Here is a 13,984-nt window from a genome sequence, read left to right on the forward strand (position 1 = left end):
AGTATATATATATATATATATATATATACACACACACACACACACACACACACACACAAATTACAGAGGAAGCAACATTGGCAGCTTAGTGCTAAGGAAGACATGATTCAATTGCAATTTGTACATTTTTCTCTAGAGTATGCTTCAGTTCCTACAATCATTTCCACGATTTAGTCAATCATTCAATTCTGATTTTCAATGGAAAATCAAAATCAAAAGAAATAATTTAATTTGCTGACTGCCCTATATAAACATTGTTCTTCACATTATCTGAATTTAACATTTCTGTGACATGACCAGGAAATTAAATTTTTCTCATTGTTAAAAATGACCAGATAATTCAGCAGTGTGCCTCTAGGTTATAGCTTTTCTAATTACCTTGTATCCTGAATTCTTATTTAATTATATTCTGAGGCATGAAGAAGTCCTTTTGTGATCATAGCCCATCCTAAGTCTTTTCCTGTTCGGAGTGAATTATTTACACAGTAAATCTTATCATATTTTAGTTTTGTCCCTGAACATGCTGCCCTTTTGGTCATTTTAATCTAATTCTTCTCAAAGTCGATTTTCTACCATTTAGAACAAGTATCCTGTTAGCCTTCTGCACACCAAGATCCCCTCACCTGTCACTGAATTCCTTTGTGACCTAGTTAAATGCCATTTCTTTCTGGGTCACAGAAATGATACAGCCTAAAGTCTCTGTCTTAAGAAGCAACTCCTGAAATTGACCAGAGCCTTGGCTTCATTAGAAAATGCCTGAAAGAGAGACTGAGCCTCAATGTGCAACCACATCAAAGCCCTGAATGTCCCATCTGTGTAAAATGTGTTTGTTTAAATAAGTCACTGACTAATGCTCTCAAGAATTTTCTCAGAAAACATGACTTCAGAGAACACCTGAGTTTAACTAAGTTTCTTATTTATTTATTGGTACTGGCAATTGATCCCAGGGGTGCTCTACCACTGAGGTATGTCTTCAGTCCTTTTTATTTTTTATTTTGAGACAGGGTCTCAGTAAGTTGCTGAGACTGGCCTCAAACTTGTGATCCTCCTGACTCAGCCTCTCGAGTTGCTGGAATTTCAGGCATGTACTAGCACATTTGGCCCCTTTTAATTGGTTTTTAAAAACCATCATTACCCTGTTTCTCCAGCAGCCAGACTAAATGGGGCCCTAGAAATCTTTGAAGTTCTTTTTATGCAGTGAAACTTTCCTGAATGAAAATTAGGAAAAATAATGTATAGCTACCATTTGAGTGCTTATTATTTGTCAGACACTGTACTAGGTTCTTCAAGTGCAGTGTGTCATTGTAATGAACCTTTTAATTGGAGCAACTGATGTATAAAGTGATTAAGTAACTCAATCTCATGCAGCTGAAAAGTATCAGGTCTAAGTCAAAAATCTAAAGCCGTACTTCCTAGGTACTTCCTAGGTGATAAGGTGCACATAAATCACCTGGCGGTCTTGTTCACACATAGATTCTGATTCTGTGGGTGTGGGATTCTGTTTTTTTTAGCAAGTTTCCTGGCGAGGTCGATGCTCTGACACACTTACCCTTTAATTTTTAATTCTGATACCAAGTCTCACAGAGTTGCCAAGGCTGGCTTCAAACTTGGGATCCTCCTGCCTCAGTCTCCTGAGTTGCTGGGATTATAGGTGTGTGCACCACCATACCTGGCCATTTTTAAAGTATTTTTATTGATAAATTATAATTATAAAAAAGTAAGCTTCATTATGATATATTCAGACCTGCACATATCATAATTTGTTCTATTTTATTTCTCAGGACCTCCCCTTTCCCTTGCTTTCTTCCTCTCCCTAATCCACATCTGCTCTACTCGTCTCCCTTCTATTTTTTTTCTCCACGATTTTTTTATTGGTGCATTATAATTGTAAATAATGGTGGGACTTGTTACATATTAGTACATGTACACAGTATAACAATATAATTTGGCCAATACCACTCCCTAGCACTTCCCACCCCCTTCTATTTTCATGAGATTCCCCCCCCCTGCCCCTTTTCTCTCTAGTTTCCACATAGGAGAGAAATCATACAACCATTGACATTCTGAGTCTGGCTTATTTCACTTGGAATGATGTTCTCTAGTTCCATACATTTTTCTGTAAATGACATAATTTAACATGACTGAGAAAAAAGTCTATCGTGTATATATTGCCACATTTTCTTTATTCATTTGTGTATTGATGGACATCTAGGCTGGTTCCATAACTTGGTGATTGTGATTTGCTCTGCTTTAAAAAGGTATGCATATATCATGCTGACTTTAATCCTTTTGAATACATGCCAAGGAGTTGTATAGGCAGATCATTTAGTGGTTCTATTACTAGTCTTTTGAGGAACCTCCATACTAATCTCCAAAGTGATAGTACTAATTTAGAATTCAACCTACAGTGTATATATGTTCCTTTTTCCTATATTTTCACCAGCATGTATAGGTTATTTGTGTTCTTGATGGTTGCCACTCTAACTGAAGTGAGATGAAATCTCTGTGTAGTTTTGAACTGTATTTCCCTGATGACAGAGAATTTTGAACAGTTTTTCATATATTTGTTGGCCGTATTTTTTCTTTTAAGTAATGTCTGTTTAGTTATTCACCCATTTATTGATTGAGTTTTGGTGTTATGTTTTTTGAGTTTTTTATGTATTCTGGATGTTAATCATTCATCCGAAGAGTTGATGGCAAAGATTTTCTTCCAGTCTGTAGTTTCTCTCTTCATATTCTGAATACCACTATTTTTATTTATTTATTTTTTGCTCTGCAGAAAATTTTAAATTTGATGTCCTTACATTTGTTAACTCTTGATCTGATTTCCCTAGCTTTAGGAGTCTTCCTATAAAAGTTGATGCTTGTACCTATGTGTTGAAATGTTGACCTTATGTTTTCTTCTAGCAGTTGCAAAATTTGTGGTCTAATTCCTAGGTCTTTGAACCACTTTGAGTGGACTTTTGTCAGGGTGTCATTCTTCTACATAGATTCTAACCCTACAGCATAATACAATTGTTCCTGCCACTGTTCCTTTTATATTTTCAGCTGATGCGAACTCATGAAAGTTCATGTTTTAAGGGCTCTTCTGTGTTTTCCTACATCACAAAGACAATATCAAGGTTAAAGTTTCTGAAATAATGACAATTCAGACATGAACTACTGATTTAGGCATATCAGCCTTCATGCTCTGTAGAATCTGCTTATGTTTTCTTGGTAAAATCTATCTTTCCTTGACCTTCCTGTTCAATGTATGGCCTGAGATCCACATATTTGGTGCTTCAGAGAATGGGTTCTTGATTGTTGTGCCAAACAGGAATCTGACCCTCCTCTTTGAGCATGCTCTTGACTGGCAGAGAACAGCACAGGTGACAGTGTCCATAGATATGAAGGCTTAAAGGGCCAGTCCTCATGGTGGCACCAGTCCTCATGGTGGCACCAATGAATCACAGCAGTCCTCTAACCCAGAGCCTCCTGAGACTCTAGAGGATGTTATTAAGTTTGAGGATTCTAGAACATGAGACTATCTCCATGCACTTGATGGAGCAAGCTATACTATGTACATAGTATGGGTAACTACTGATGGAATTGTTATTTGGGGAAATTATTTTGAAGGCAATTAAAATGAGAAGGAACTCCCAGACCTAAATACAGACATATCTTTTGACCTAAACATTATGCCTTCAGAAATCCTAACACATGTGCATATCTGCACACAGATGTTCATTGGAGTATTGTCTGTGATAACAAGACATGTAAACAGTTCATCAATAAGAGCATGATTTAATAAATTGTAAAATGACCATGAAATACATAAACAGTTCATCAATAAGAGCATGATTTAATAAATTGTAAAATGAACATGAACTGATGAATAATAGTTATTGCATATGTATACAGCCATGTAGTTTTGTATGTGCAAAGATATTCAAGATGTTGTTAAATGAAGTCAGCAAGTTTTATGATAATTTATGAAAAATAAAAATTAAGATCCTGTTATGCAACTCTTTCCCATCTTTGTCTGTACTTTTGTACTTTGTCTTAATCAGTTTGAACTGCTACAGTGAAGTACCATACACCAGAAAGCTTACGAACAACAATATTTTATTGGAGGTGGATGTCTGAGGTCAGGGTGTCAGTGTGATTGGGTTCTGGGAAGGGCACTCCTCTAAGTAACAGACTGGAGAAGTTGAATTGTATCCTTACATAATGGAAGAAAGGTGAGAAAACTCTTAGTGTTCTTTTTTACAAGCGCACTAATTCTATTCATGAGGGCTCCACCCTCATGACCTCATAACCATCACCGAGGTTTAGAGTTTCAACATATGAATCTTGGAGGAACACAGCATTCAATCCATATACACATATGGAGATTTGCTTATCTTAACCTCCTCATAGATAAAAGGGTAAATGAGAAATAAAGATAGTAGTATTAACAATGCAATGAACTGAAATCTTATCAAAATATTCTCCACTCTCTTATCTTTCCTTAGGTCTGGAGTCTCAGATCCAAGACAGTATTGCTGATTGTGTGCTTGTCAATTCAATGTCAGCTCAGTGCAAATGATGGCCAAATGAAAATGTACATCTTGCAAAGATGCAGACTTTCATGAAGACTGAGACTGAATCTTTTGGAACGCCATGAGAGTGCATGGAAGAGCTGGTTGATCGTAAAACAGGCAAAAAGGAAATAATCAGGGAAGACCACAAAAAGACACTTGATAAGAAAACAATTTAATTATAAAGGATTAAAATGCCTCCTGTATTTTTAAAGAGTGATCTTGTTTATGATGGAGGTGGAGGTGGTGTGAGAGAGATAGTTGCTAAGTGAGGGGAGTTCATGCTTTGCTTTGAAAGGCTTTTTATGGTTTCTCTCTTCATGAAAAAGGAGCCAGCTATACATTCTTGAAGTATATTTATAAAGAGCCTCCTTTTTAAAAGAAAAATTATATCTAATAGATATCTACATAAAAATAATGTGAAAAAATATACTGTGATAAAAAACTGATAGTCCTTTTTGAAGACATATATATGGGTTCTTCATGACATTTTTTGACCTGTTGTCATTTTCTAATTTTTGTAATGACCTTATGATGCTTTGGAAATAAGGAGAGAGAAAGAAAGAGAGAGAGAGAGAGGAAGGAAACACATTGAATATTTCTAATATAAAAATTTGAACTCCTCCCCAGTTGAAACTTTTTGGGCATTGACATAATACCAAGAATTGGAAAATTTCATACCTGATCTCATATGGCAGTTTTGCAGATTCAGTAAAAATACTGTATAAAATTACCTTCAGGCTATGTGTTTAACGTGTACATTAAACATAAATGAACTTTTTGTTTAGGCATGGGTCCTATCCCCACGATACCTGATACCTCATTATATATATGCAAATATTCCAAAATATGAAAAAAAATTAAAATCCCCAACACTTTCAGATCCAAACAGTTTGGATAAGGGATACTCAACATGTAGCACAAAAAAACAAGAAACTCTTTTATAAAAAATTCGTCAATTTTTCTGTGTTAAAGCCACTTGCTCATGCCCTGTTTATTAGGTTATTTTCATTTTTGTGCCAGTTTGTTCGAAGCTGTCACTTATTGATATTTAGATTGTTCCAAATTTTCCTTATTAAAAACAGAAAAGCATAGGCATAATTGTCTGAAAATTAAGTAGAATTTTTAAAAGCAAAAGAATGGAGTCAGCAATGGAAGAATTTTCAAAACTAGACCAAAATGCTCAATCTGTACATCTGGGTTAAAAAACTGCCCTTATATGCACAAGAACTACCAGTTGTTCAGAACTAAGGGCTAGAGGATGATTTTTGCACAAAGCACTGATTTGACAGAATCACTCTGTTGACTGGTTTGCATTTACCTAGGATGCTTTGGACAGAATTCTGATAGCCAGCTCCTTTGCTTCCATGGAGAATGGTGGGTAAAGATGTGAGGAGCAGCACCATGTGGACTCTCTCTGAGGGTTCCTATCTACTCACAGTGTGCACTGAGGGAAAAGGGAATCGTTCATTGATAAGAGTTTGGGCAAACAAGAGTGTCAATTTGGTGGTAGTTTTAGATAAGGTGTGCATAAAAAAGTTAACATACAGGTCTGACTGTTCTCTTTTGAAAGTCCTGCTTAGAAAGTTGGTCATGACTTGTGCATGGGAACTCAAATTTTGGAAGAGTTCCCATCATTTCCAGAGCAGGTAAGAGTGACCCACTAAATCTTCACCGTTTGTGCAAACAATACCATTTATATTGAACACCTGCTTTCCTCTAAGGGTGTGGAGTTTTGGAACATCCCAGGCAGAGGCAGCCAGCTTAATCATGCCGTAATAAAAACTCTAAATCTCTAATCAATGACCTTGCTTGTCAACATTTCATGCATGTTGTCACAACTTGTTGCTGGGAGTGAGGGAATTAAGTGGAACCCATATGACTCCACTGGCAGAGGACCCTTGGAACCTTATTTCTGGTTTCCTCTGGACTTCATCCCATGTGCCTTTTCTTTTTTGATTTTTTTTCCGAATACTTTCATTGTAATAACATAGTTCTGAGGGTGATTATATGCTGAGTCCTGAGACGATTCCTAGTGAATCATCAGAGCTGGGAGAGATCTTGGGGACTCTGAGCAAGGAACAGAATAGTTAACTAACTAACTAACTAACTAACTAACTAAATTTCCATAGAGAACTATTTCCAAGGTAGGAGTCAGCCCTTTTATTCTGAAGAACCAGCAGAGGATGCAGATAGATAGATATTATTTTTCTCCTTCCCCCTTCTCCCAAGAGACCATTACTATTTCTTAATTGACATTTGGGCATTGCTCTACCATTTCTAAAGTATGCATAAATATTTATACCAATTCTCTTTCTGCAATGAATACAAGATATTCATGTATATATTTCCCTGAGTCTCACTTCATAATCATGTACTGTGGTGTGGGATTGAAAAGCAGAGGAATTATCAATACCTGTCTCACTTTAAATCCTTCTCACTAAAGTTGCTAAATTTATCAAAATGAGGAAAATTTCAGAGGACAAGAGAATTTAGATGAGGACATCATCAATCAATTTTTCAATAAAAATCACTTAATGAGGGTCAGGCAGAGTGGTGCATGCCTGTAATCCCAGCTACTAAGGAGACGGAGGTAGGAGGATTGCAAGTTTGAGGCCAGCTTGGAAAATTCAGTGAAATCCTGTTTCAAAATTTCACAAAAAGGGGATGGTGCTGGGGATGTAACTCAGTCCCAATACCCAGCACTTCAAAAGCAAACAAACAAACAAAACAAAAAAGCCCATTTAGTGTGGATATGTGCTGGGAATCTGGGATTCAAGAAAATGATGATGTTGCTTCACTTAAAAGCAGTTTATGGTGTAGGTGGGAGTCTTTGGTGTGCAGAAGTTGGCTCTTGCTGCTTGTGAGAGACTACTGTTAGTCTGTCAAGACTGGGGAATCTTGTGAGCCAGTTCCCATTAGCTTGGTACCTTGAAATCAGCCACCATAGAGTATTTTCACCACAGAAATTGGAACATGCCCCAAATTGGTGTTCCCTCACTTTCAGATGGTTGTTAAACACTTACCTGCATTACACTGGGGTTAGACAAGGTGTTAGAGGATTGCATTACAGAGAGTGCTACCAAAGGTGAGCTCTTAAAATCAGGAAAGATTTCAAGGGAGAAGACGATCAATGCCTAGCTGCAGCCATTTCCAAGGAGTAGTGGAACAAAGAGGGCAAATTCTGCAGCACTTAGGAGAAATTTCTTTGGAGTTGGAACTTGATTCTTATTATCAGGAAAAAGCTCCACAGGGTATGTGCCCAATAAGAAGCTACTTAAGATGTCAACATACGTGCACCAGAACACAGGGGAATCTTTCTGGAGTTAAAAAGTTTCTGAGAAAAAAAAATGCCAAGAAATTACAACAAAACAAAGCAAAACCATCCCCTGCAGACCAGAGACCTTCTCTTTGAGGGGCAGATGAGGACCAAAGAGTAGACACCACTTCCACTCTGCCTTGGGGAATTTGCCCTCTTAGTGCTGTGTGAGTGATTAACCAAGGACAAATAAAAGGAAACACTTAAGAAGAAGAGTCAACACAATGGTTAATTTCATTTTTTCTTTTTACTTGAAAACTTTTTTAACCATCAAATTTTGGCAGTTACAAACCTGTACACTGTTTGGATTTTTTTGTTTGTTTTGTTTATTGGTTTTTTCTTTTTTTTTGTCATTTTTTTTGTTTTTTTCTTTTCTTTCTTCTTCTTCTTCTTCTTCTTCTTTTTTTTTTTAAGAAAAAGAACACAAGATTGAATACTGCCAATAGCAATATGTGCAGGAATAATCCATTTCCATAAGGGCAAGATTCACTTCAAGTGTTAGCTTTCCCCTTTGCATAAAGTTTGGTGTGTGATGTGTGTGTGCAAGTTTAGGTGAGTGTGCATGTATGTGAAGAAATGATACACCTCATTCTGACTCTAAAATGGCATACAAATCAGCTACTTGATAACTGGGCAAAAAACACATTCATCTTCTGAAAAAGGTCAATAAAAACATTTTCTTGAAAACAAAGTTAAATGAAAACAACCAAAGAAAGGTTACAGTATGATTCCAAATGATTACAAAACATCATTCATTTTTCAAATCTAAAATCCTCTTGGTGTGTATAGTTACCTCAAAAGTTTGCGGACCAACAGCGTGAATGACTTAGACTTATATTCGACCCTCCAAATTAAAGCATCCTGATAGGCATCAAATATAGTATCTACAAAAGCCTGGGAAATTGAAACCATTTATATACAATTTTATAAACATTTTAAACACCAAAACATACATCTTTTACAAACCAGCCTGTTTGCAACAGGTAAATGTACAAGACGATCTCTGATACAGTGCTTAAAAAGAACTGCTTCCATTTCCAAACACATTTGTCACTCCCGAAATGCAGTAGTATGGGCTCATAAAATTGTTAAATAGTAGCAATTCAGGTATTTGCTTGCTGGAAGGGTACTACAGTACATACTAATGGGTCCAAACACACTCCAAATGACTATACGATTCTCTAGTGCATCCTAAACATTGGAAGAGACTAATTATGGCCTTTGTGTATTATTACATACTTGTAATTATTGCTTTTCATTATTACATAAAGAAAGAAATATCTTATTCTTTTCCTATCTTAGCCAGCTGGCTAAATAATTAACTGATGCCAACCTACATGTGGCGACTTTAAACCCCAGCATTATATAACCAGAAGCTCAAAGACATTGTGGGTTTTCATCAGAATAATGTGCAGTTGAACATTGTAGGGACACAAACCAGCAAAAAAACATATAACCACCTTCTCACAGATCACACAAAATGATGGTAAAGAAATGCCTCTTCAAATCACCATTTCCCATGGTTTGAACCCAAAGTGGTCAAACATAAAAGCATAACTACTTTTAACAGTATTTGTGCACTGACAGGGTAGTAAAGTGAAGAGGCCAGACAATTATCTGGATGATCCAAAATGACAATGAGACTTTTCTGAATTGCTTCACACACACCTGACCTCTGGGTCTTAACTGGCTTATGTTGATTATCTCTTTGCTCAGATCCCCCTGATTTTGATGATGCAGACACTGCATTCGTGGGGGTGGTGGATGTAAAGTAAGCAACAAGGCCAGTGGGCTACATGTCCTACTTTATTTATTTATTTATTTATTTTTTGTCCCCAGGTTGCACTAGTGATTTCCAAGGACAGTTTTTGGAAAATCCCAGAGTAAATTCCCTTTCCAGTCCTTTACACATTCTCTGATAGGTCGAACCTCAGATGTGTGGATTTGACCTAGTTATATTACTGAGTTTTTCTACCATGGCATTTAATGAATGAGTAGGATGCAGGGAAAGCTGGCATGGAACAGAACTCAGCAGCAAAATACTCATAGAGGAAAGGAAATATATTAAACACGTACTTTATTCATCTTTTATTGCCTCATAGCTCCTGCTTATTGCATGGCAGATGCCAACCGTCCAGCTACTCTCAACCTATCCAGAATGTGTGCAATATAAGTAAAGTGCCTACAACAGGTTGTGGAACATGGCTTCCCGGAGGTGGCACATGCATGTCAGAAAAAAGGAAAAGACACTAGTTGGCTTAAATATTTTTCATGTGGTTCATCATGGTGGAGGGAGTAGAAACAAACAGCAGCCAATGCTGGTGGGAAGAAAAATAAACAAATAAAAACAGTAACAAAAAAAATGCACCTAGTAGGTAAACTGATGACTGATCTGAGTTCACCTCTACACTTATCATCCCCATTTGAGAAACATTCATTAGGCAAAAGCAGCATTTTGATGAATTTCCAGAGAAATGTGTGAATTCTGCTTAGAATACCTTTCTGCGGTTGGTTCAAGGAAACAAGATTGTGAAACTTCCAGAGAAATATTTTCCATGAGTTTTCTTTTCTTGCATATTCCAAAGAAGGAATGATAGGGAGTCAGAGGGTTCATCAGAAGCAAGAGGCTGCCATGCTCCAGGCAGCTTAGTGGTGAACAATGAAAAGAGAATATTGGTTAAATGAATGGGTTCTGGTCCTTGTTCATCTTGTTAACTTCCTGTGTGAGCCTGGGCAAGTCTCTTCTCCACTCTCGGTATGTTTATATTACATGTTTATGACACTTGAACTACAAATCTTTAGGACCCTTCCAGCTCTTTGAATCAGTGGTGATCCTATCTGGGTCCACCTTGGACTGACTGCAAACCACTGTGTAATTTACAGGGAAATCTAATTTTCCATAAAATGAAGAGATATCATGTGTTTAAAGATAACAGATCAAAATATAACGCTTGCTTCTCTGGTATATATTTAGCTGCAAAGATATTCTGCAGAGAATCAGGGCATTATACCCTTAAGAAATAGGCATTTATTAGAGGTCACAGCCAAGGGTGGGCACAATTTTCTTTGGTGACTTCACAACTGCATTAGGATCTATTTATGCCTTCATTATGGTGTCAGTCAGGCATTCCTCCTGGAAGAGGTGCTGTGTAAGCAATAGTGACTTATCTGCATTAATCTCCTTCTAATATTTCCTGGGGGCAAGAAATGAATTGTTAGTTTTACTTTGATGGTTTTTATGTCATTGCATTATTAAAAGTGTAGCAGTGATTCAATTCTAGACCATTAGTTTGTCATTTTCTCTGTGATTCTTGCAAATGTGCTTCTTACATAAGAAAAATACCAAAGATTTTATTCTCCATAGCAGCCTTAGTGAAATTCATTTATTTCAAGACCACAGTGTAGATTAATGCCTCCATGAGTAGTTCTGACCAAGAGACAGGAAGAGAAAGGCTGAAAAACCTGTGAAGTATATCCACTTAGAAAGTCTGGGAATGAAAAGGAATTTTTTTTTTTTTTTTATGAAAAATGTTCAGAAACACTGATTCCTACAAAGAAGTAAATGAATTAAACACAATTGAAACAACTAAAAACACATCTGTGTGGACAACATGCAGACTCAGGACAGTACAATTTACACACCAATGCCAGATGTCATCAGAAACGGTGGACACACAGATTTGCTCATTAAGCAAGATAGTGCAAATATGCATTTATTTACCATGGCCACGGCATGGGTAGCCATAATCTGATTGAAGCAAAAGAGGAAAATCACTCAACCTGTCAACTTGAACTTTTGAGTATTGGGTTAATGTGTTTCCAGTGGAATGATTCTCCTGTCATTTTTGGAAAGTCATGGCCAAAGCCCACATGGTCTGATGGGAGGAAACCCCCAGGGTGTAAAGAAACATTACACATTTTTCAAATTGAGGTTAGTTTTGGAAAATTATAAAATACTGTTTTTAAAAAGCACAGTTTTGCTTTAAGTTAATATAAATGGCAGTACCAAAATAAAGTTAACTGAATCAGAGTAAAATACAGCATTTGGTGTTCCTCTAACATCATAGAGATCAGAAAAATTGGAAGGTACACCTTGCTCGCTGGCAGGATTTTCAACATGGTCCATTTCCTAAAACCTTCATGTTAGCTTTCCTCAAGAGCAGCCTTATTGAGTGCAAGCACATATTTGTACATAGGCCCAGACACACACGCTATTATAATTTATACACAATAACTAATCTACCTTCTTCTTTTTAAATGTATTTATAATGACGATGCTACCAATTTAGAATAACTCTCCTTTTATCTGCATTATCAAGAATTGTGATTATCCAGGCTGAAAATTTGAAAATATATTTTCTTCCCCCCCCACCCCAAATTTGTGAATTTACTTAAATTTCTAAATATCTCTTACTCTGGAGAACAATATATAAACAGAAGCCAATTTTTGCAGCAATGTTAGAATTGTAGTTTTGGCAGGCATATTTAACAGAAAACACAAAACTAGATAATCACCTTTTTCTTTCTAATGTTCAAGCATTAACCTCCCCAGCCCATGAGATGAAACAACCAGCCTCATATTGCTCTTCATTGTCAAAGAACATAAAACCCAACTATGTTACATTGGATGCTTAACACAAACAAACGAAATAACTCAGCATACTAATCATGTTACTCAAACCTAATTTTATAGCTGAAAATTGGGCAGCTTATTAAAAAAAATAGAATTGATTTCAGAGGCCTTCAGCCCATTTCTTTGTTCATTTAATATTTGTTTCTCTTTTTCTTTCACCTAAGAGACTAACTTTTCCAACAATCATCACTACTATTTTAATTTCATTGGCTCAAAATTACATGCAACAATGCCTCCCTGATTGTTGCCAGTTATTAATACTGCAAGGGCTGATGCTGTCACACTTTCCAGGGCATAATACTGCACAGAACCATACAAGATCTCCTGTTTCATTTGAGGTCATTCTTCCCCCACCCTTGCATTCTTAGCCATGAATTGAGGTGCTCCTGCAAGGGTTATCAATCCCTTCTCAGAAACAATTTCTGAGCTCTCCTTTTCACCTGATCAGAACCAAGCTTGCTTGTGACAGTACGACTCCTGAAGAAGTTACTCGTGGAAAATACCATTTGTCCACTCTCCGTGGAGACACATGCCCAGCCAATCTCCTTCCACTATTCCATGACAAAAAGAGCAAAGCACCTGCAACATGTGCTCTAAACTTGGGTCTGGTGCTGGGTCTCTGCAAAGGGAATGTGGAGGCCGGCGAGGCTGAGCTCCCCCACACTCTCGTAGTCACTCATGGCTACTTCAGAATCCTCAAAGCCACAGTTGGCTGATACATCCGAGGATGAGGTGCCTCTGGAATTGTGCAAGGACACAGACACACTGTCTGTTGGGCCTGTGGCCTCTGTGCCCTGGTTCATGTTCATGGCAAAAGTACTAAATTCACAGCTGGCAGGCGGGCCCACTAAATCCGTTTCGTTGGGAAATGGGTGAGGGGGGAGGTACTGGCTAGGATGAAACTGGGGCCTCCTCCTGCAGTCTGGGCTCAGTGTGCTGGCCAGTGAGACAGGCTGGGAGGGTGGTAGGGCCTCATATTGGTCCGGGAAGTCCTCAGGAAGTGGTGGGGGCAGCTGGTCCTGACTCAAGAACTCTTCTTCATGAGGGGGTGGATATTCATTATCAATGTCATAGCCGCCCAGGTAGTAATCACTCTCTAATTCCCGTGTGCTGCCCTGGTGTGCAGACCCTCCATCCTGGTTCTCATAGTTGGGCACTTCCTCTATGTCTGACAGGCGGGCTCCTGGCATCCAGTCAGAGGTGTCCCAGTGATAGGCTGTGAGAGAAACACCATTACAGTTAGTTTCCTCCAGAGTAGAGCTGGGGTAGGGCTGGGAAAGAAACAGAGATGGGATATGACATGCAATTCTTAATATCCAGGAGACCCTCAGAAGCCAGAATTACCTACATGCTTCTTACAAGGGTTCTCAGGGCCAACCATGCTCTGACCCAGGGAGAACAAGGCAATGACAATTGGAGAGATGGTGCCTGGTTGCAGCAGAGCCTCACACTCAGCCATGGCATGAGAGGTGA

At 37.9% G+C, this 13,984-nt stretch overlaps 1 protein-coding gene across 8 annotated transcripts in view; it reads right to left on the reverse strand.

The window, feature by feature from the left end:
- Positions 1-8,106: 8,106 nt before the first annotated feature.
- The window catches only part of Fat3 (FAT atypical cadherin 3), a 622,271-nt gene continuing 616,393 nt past the window's right edge, over positions 8,107-13,984 (reverse strand). For all 8 annotated transcript variants that reach the window (XM_048795699.1, XM_048795700.1, XM_015489994.2 and 5 more), the window contains one exon: positions 8,107-13,727. In XM_048795699.1, the coding sequence (XP_048651656.1) occupies positions 13,105-13,727 (623 nt within the window). In that variant the 3' untranslated portion in view covers positions 8,107-13,104. The remainder of the gene's footprint in view (positions 13,728-13,984) is intronic.

This window comes from Marmota marmota, unplaced genomic scaffold (genome assembly GCF_001458135.2).
Source record: "Marmota marmota marmota unplaced genomic scaffold, marMar, whole genome shotgun sequence".
Taxonomy (NCBI): domain Eukaryota; kingdom Metazoa; phylum Chordata; class Mammalia; order Rodentia; family Sciuridae; genus Marmota; species Marmota marmota.